The 5868-nt window shown below is 44.2% G+C and overlaps 1 protein-coding gene across 1 annotated transcript in view; it reads right to left on the reverse strand.

The window, feature by feature from the left end:
* LOC111233836 (potassium voltage-gated channel subfamily B member 2-like) overlaps positions 1-5316 on the reverse strand; it is a 37209-nt gene extending 31893 nt beyond the window's left edge. The window contains exons 1-2 of the mRNA XM_022761741.1: positions 5059-5316; positions 1604-2376 (exon numbers count right to left, since the gene is read on the reverse strand). Of these exons, the coding sequence (XP_022617462.1) occupies positions 1604-2188 (585 nt within the window). The 5' untranslated portion in view covers positions 2189-2376; positions 5059-5316. The remainder of the gene's footprint in view (positions 1-1603; positions 2377-5058) is intronic.
* Positions 5317-5868: the final 552 nt, after the last annotated feature.

A 5868-nucleotide genomic window follows, 5' to 3' on the forward strand; every position in this document is an offset into this window, starting at 1 on the left:
AAATGTAATGTTAATGTTAAATGTAAATATTAAATCTAAATCAAAATGAAAACGTGCTTTCAAGGGTGGAGAAGACTGCACTTGTCCCCTGGGGGGATGGTGCACATTCATCTGATCCAGCTAGTGGATCTTCACGTCTTCAAAAACGCTAGAGCGAATACTGAAAAAGGCATTATTACGGTTCTCATCTAAACAGTTACGTTCTCACCTGAATAAATTTGAAAATTTATAAAAGTGATACGATAACAATCCTAGGACCAACAGCCTTGGACACCTGGACTGACTGTGGATAGCGCTGGATCAAGCTTTTATTTTGGTAGCTCCACTGACAAGCAGTGTGAATTTGCATATTAGCTAAATATTTTGCTTCACCAACATTTTAATTTAACATTTTGATTTAGATTTAACATTTACATGTAACATTTAGATATATATTAAACATTCACATTTAGCATTTCATATTTAGATTTAGATTTACCATGTAACATTTACATTTAGATTAAACATTAACATTCAATTGTTTTTTGAAGAAAAGTAAATTTGACAAATCTGATAAAAAGTGACTTTTTTTGACTAGTTTTTTTCAACATTATTTGGAGCCACATGTGCATGGCGAAATGTTGCTGTTCATTTTAGTATGCACTATACTTTACAATTGGCGGCCCATAGAATGAACCCTTTCAGAGTGTTAGATAATTATCAGCAGCATTTTGATGCAATAGTGTAGATGGGCAGGGTGGAACTGATTTCAACAACATTCTTTTGTTCATTTTATAATAATGCATCATAGTTTATAATATAGGAGTTAAGTACAAATACCTCAAAACTGTGTGTAAGTACTGTACATAAGCCAATGCACTGGCATACACTCCAGAGTGGCTGTGAATTACACCCCACACAATTTTATCCATTATGCATATTAATCCAACCATTATCCACCTGTTCAGAACGAACCTGTCAGGGCAGGTGTGCAGCTCAGAAACAGGACTCACTTTCTAAATTCAAAAGTTGAAAACATGCTTTAAGAACAGAATAGTGTGAGAATAATGTCCTGTCTTCTGAAACTGACCTTTACACTGAACATGTACTCATGGTTGTTCCTGTGACCTCGCCTCTGTCAGGATATGTTTTTAACAGGGCACTCCAGTGACTTAGGGACTCACACGGCACAGTTTAAAGAAGAAGAGCAGTCATGTCTTGGTGGTCTGGGTCAGTGCATAACCGTTGATTCAAGTCCAGCTGACGTCACCTCATATTTCCTCATATTTCCTGTTTCCTTTCTACTATCAAAATGAATAATGAAAAAAAAATGATTCAAATCTGTGATGTTTTGACTTTTAGTCCCTGCCATGTATCAAGCTTTAAAAAAACTGGAGGCTATATTCCCCATAATGCAACTCAATAGCAAACTCCACACTCGAGCTGATATACCCCTGATGATGTCACTACGACATCAGCGGGGTGATTTTTGGAGACTTCAGAGAGCTCCTCCAGAGACACAGTGGACCTGAGAGACACTGGTTCACAGATTAAACTTGATATGGAATTCTACTTTAGAGTAGAACTGCTCCGACATGTGCAGAGTGTGTGCAGCTGATGTTACCTTAGCAGCCACAGAGGAGCTGGGTTTCTCCAGCAGGTCCCAGAGCTTCTGTCTCTTGTCAGGGCAGCAGCCATGCTCCTCCTCCTCCCCCTCATTCTCCCTCAGCGTCTCCGCCTCCCTCCTCAGCTCCTCGTTCATCTGCTCCTTCTTCTGGTGGTACCGCGCCTGGCAGCATGACTCCAGGTAGATTTCATCGATACCCCAGTAGTCCAGCTCCTGGCCAAAGGACAGGGCGCACATCTCCTCCATCATGTGTAGCTTCCCGGTTCGGTAGAAGTTGAGGATGGAGGAGAAGGCCACCGGGTGCCGGTCGAAGAAGTACTCGTTCTCAGTGAGGCTGTAGTCATCACAAATTTCCAGCAATGACTCGTGCGTGTTGCAGTCTCTTAGCCGCCCCAGACGGGTTCTGGGCAGCCGGTCCAGCGTTCTCCACAGGACTTCATGTGTGAGACCACCGACGTTGAGCCTGACCCGCCGGGAGCGGGCCTTGATGCGGATGATGTCGATCGGCTCAGGTGGGAGCACAGGGCCCGCGGCGGACCGGGGGTTGACTTTAGGTGTGCTGAAAGTCACTCTGTCTGTCATGTTTGCTCCGTGTGCTGCCGTCTCGCTGTGGGGGAGGGTCAAACCGAGGGTGTGGTCGTGTGTGTGAGTGTGTGGAGCTCGTGAGGCTCAATGAGATGATGGTGGTGGTTGGTCGAGGAAAGGTTGCCCAGGTCCACCAAGCTGACCCGGTTGTGTTCAGACCACCAAGCTCTGGGTTAGATCCATGGCTGGAAACACAAGACATCACACATGACACAGGTCTGACCACATTAAATTATACCACTCTCCTAAATGACCACAAGATGCTCAAGATGATCAACATCTGCCTCCTCCACTGAGACTAGTTTCAGGTTACATCCCTGTTTATTCAGAGTCATAGAAAATATGAACCATTTGTGTGACATTTTATCATAATTGCTGTGAAGTCTTGAGTAATGGCTAATAAGTGATTTGTGAGGTCACACTGACCTTGACCTGTGATTACCTTGCTGGGGGCCTCAAGGAACAAATGGATTGCTGGGCCCCTATGAAACCTCAGCCCCGCCCCCCCCAAAGAGACTCTGTGCAATTTTTGGTTTTGCTGAAAGTCTGTGTGACATGACAAACTGGGTATCTCACCACCAACCCAACAATAAATGATGCAAACTTCTACATTTACTATATTAAGAACAAGTAGATGTTGAACTTGTTTGTAACCCTGCATCAGCCTCTGAGGCTGAAAGATGAAGCCAACACTGAAGAACCACAAACTGCAGTTCCTCTAATGACCACTAGAGTCTGGCTCCAACAGTGAGTCAATCCCCATAGACTCCCATGTTAAAATGTCCAACTTTACAGCAGAAATAAACATGTTTACAGCCTGGTACAAAAACAGTTTTGGTCTCTAGAGCTAATTTCCATGACACCTGTTTATATAACTCACCTGTTTACATTTTATTAAGGATTAAAGTTATGGACAATTGAGGGTGTGGCCTCTCTGAGTGACAGGTGGGTGAGCATATGCTCGCCACAAACCAACATGAACCAAAGTCTCAGCTAAACACACACCCCACCTCTTTGACCATTTTTGGATTAGCTGGAAGTTTGGGGCAGAGCCAGACACTGCCAAGATGGCGACGGTGTAGCAGCTCACTCTGGGCTTCAAAACCTGTGGGTGACGTCACAGAGGCTACGTCCATCTTTATTTACAGTCTATGACTATGACACATGACCCCATTACATGACAGGACCTCAAGACCATTAAATGAAGCAGTGGCCACTGATCATGTCAGTTAATGCTGTATATTCCCAGTAAAATTTCCAGTTTAATAAGCACAAACCAGCTGTCACACATGAAGCCTGGAGCTTTAAGGGACACCTAGAGCAGTGGCTCCCAAACTTTACTCACAAGACACTAAATTGACACAGGTTAGACCACAGGCCCATCTGATAAGATTCCTGCTTTTAGTTTTATTACAGGAAGTGCTTCAACCCATGACCAGAATAGTCACACATTCTGTCACTGTATTACTTATGGCTGGAATTATGATGAAAATAAATTATTCCCCTTTTTGCTGGGGACCCCCAGGAACCCCTTCAAGGACCCCTGACTTTGAGAACAACTGATCTAGTGTTCTGGATAAAAGCTTTGCCCAGTAGGTGACACATGTCCACATGCCATTAATTACCTGCAAATGCTTTCATTCTTATGAATTAGTTTACTTTACTAATGCAGAGAGAGGGGGAGGAGGGAAGGGTCAATAGGGGCATAGCAGCTGATTTTTCCCCAGGGCCCTCGGGCAGGTTAATCTGGTCATGCCTACTCAATGTTTAAAAGGGAGCCAGGAGGTGGGTGGCACTGGACTAAATCTGCTAATCTACTAAAATGGCATCATCAGTGTCAGGTGTGCGCATCTTATTCTACTATTCAGATGTGATAAATAAAGTGTAGTTGGCTGGAACAGGAAACACAGTGTTTATAATGAATAACAATAAAAAAAGTCTGTTAGATGAGTCTTGTTTTTCCATATGAGACGTTTCCCATGAGAATTCAGACAGTAGCTGATGTTGGTTCAGTGAACGGCAGCAGAGTTTCACACCAAATCAAAACAGCAAATCTGAGCAGCTGTTTATGTCGGAACCATAACTGTAATATTGAAAATACTGAAGATACCAGACAGTCCAGTTAGACACTGGAAATCCTGTTCTTTTTAGCTGGAGAGAATCACTGACGTAAATCAGTGAATAACAAAACGTCTTTCAGCAGGTGTTCTTATGTAATGAAAAGCAGTTTTAATCCAGTCCAGAGAATGAATGAAATCAAACTGCATTTCTTCTGGGAAGCCCTTCTCCTGTTGGTCTATAAAGGCTTATGTTGCCATTTGAAGTCCTCTGACTGCGGGGCCTTTATCTGATTGTGTAATGGAGTTCCACAAATCCCAGTAGTGGCATTAGGCTTCGTCTCCCCTGGCTCAAGTCTGCCTTAGTTAATTATAGACTGTCTATCTCCTTCTGGGACACTCATAGGACACATGGCTAAGTCAGGAACCAAGCTGCTACGTCACTACTAAAAATCAGTCTTATCCAGACCATCAGTCCCAAAAATAAATCACTATTAACATCAACTTTTATCCTAATAAACTGACTGCACGGTTTATATCTTCATTTCATTAAACCAAGATTCACTTAATTGTCACTAATAATTAACAGTAACAGGTGACATCTTATTTATCAAACCAGACCAGAGTCAAGTAGAATCCTGGACCAGGGCTCCAGAGGCAGAGCTTTTATTTCGGACTCGTTATCAAGAGATTAATGAGACTTCATCTGAGAGGAAGTTTAATGTGGACAGAAAGTAAACCTGGACCAGGACAGACCACTTTCCTCCAGCAGCTGAGGTCACGGTTTAAACCTATGATGAGCCCACCTACCTCTGTGGAAACCGTTGCTTTAGTCCGGAAAAGCCCAACTCTTGCCGGTCCGGGAGGTCCCACCATAGCACCCAGTTAGTTATCCCAGCTGCTTCGCCTTCCCTCCGGCCGCTGTTGAATCACGAAGCCCCCCGAGAGCACTGCACCCAGACCGCTGGAGATCCGCATCTTAGCCGAAAAGAATGAGAGCAGGAGCGGGAACGTCCCGGGGAAGAGTCCGCGGGAGCGCCATGAGGAGAAACACAGCAGGTACAGAGAGAGGAGTGTGAACCGGCTGGCCCGGAGAGATACGGCCCCGCGGAGGAGAGAATAAAGGGATGAGGGAGAGCGAAAGAGGGAGGAGGGGGAGGGGGGAGCGCAGGAGGGAGGTAATTGGATTGAGTCGCAGCACCAAGGACAGCTCCAGATCAACAGCTTGTTTCCACCTGAACTCCTGCTGGCCTCCTCCTCCTCCTACTCAGTCACATGCTCCTCTTTTCTTTTCTTTTCTTTTCTTTTCTTTTCTTTTCCTTTCCTTTCTTTTCTTTTCTTTTCTTTTCTTTTCTTTTCTTTAGAGTCAGAGCAGAAATCATCACATTTCACTCATGTAGCTGTAAACTGTATCATCAGTCTCCAGTTTCTTTTCTTCTATACATTTTGCTTAGTTTCTTTTACTTTGTTGGAACATGTGTCTCATACTGAAGAACAGTTGAACCTAGACCTGCACTGATCAAAAAAAAAGACTGTCATATTTGTCTTGATTGACAAATTTCTTAGCCAATGACAGTCAGCCACTCAGCTCCGCCCCTCTCTCCAGGCCCCACCCGCCTG

This window comes from Seriola dumerili, unplaced genomic scaffold (genome assembly GCF_002260705.1).
Source record: "Seriola dumerili isolate Sdu_G_001 unplaced genomic scaffold, Sdu_1.0 BDQW01000432.1, whole genome shotgun sequence".
Lineage (NCBI taxonomy): Eukaryota > Metazoa > Chordata > Actinopteri > Carangiformes > Carangidae > Seriola > Seriola dumerili.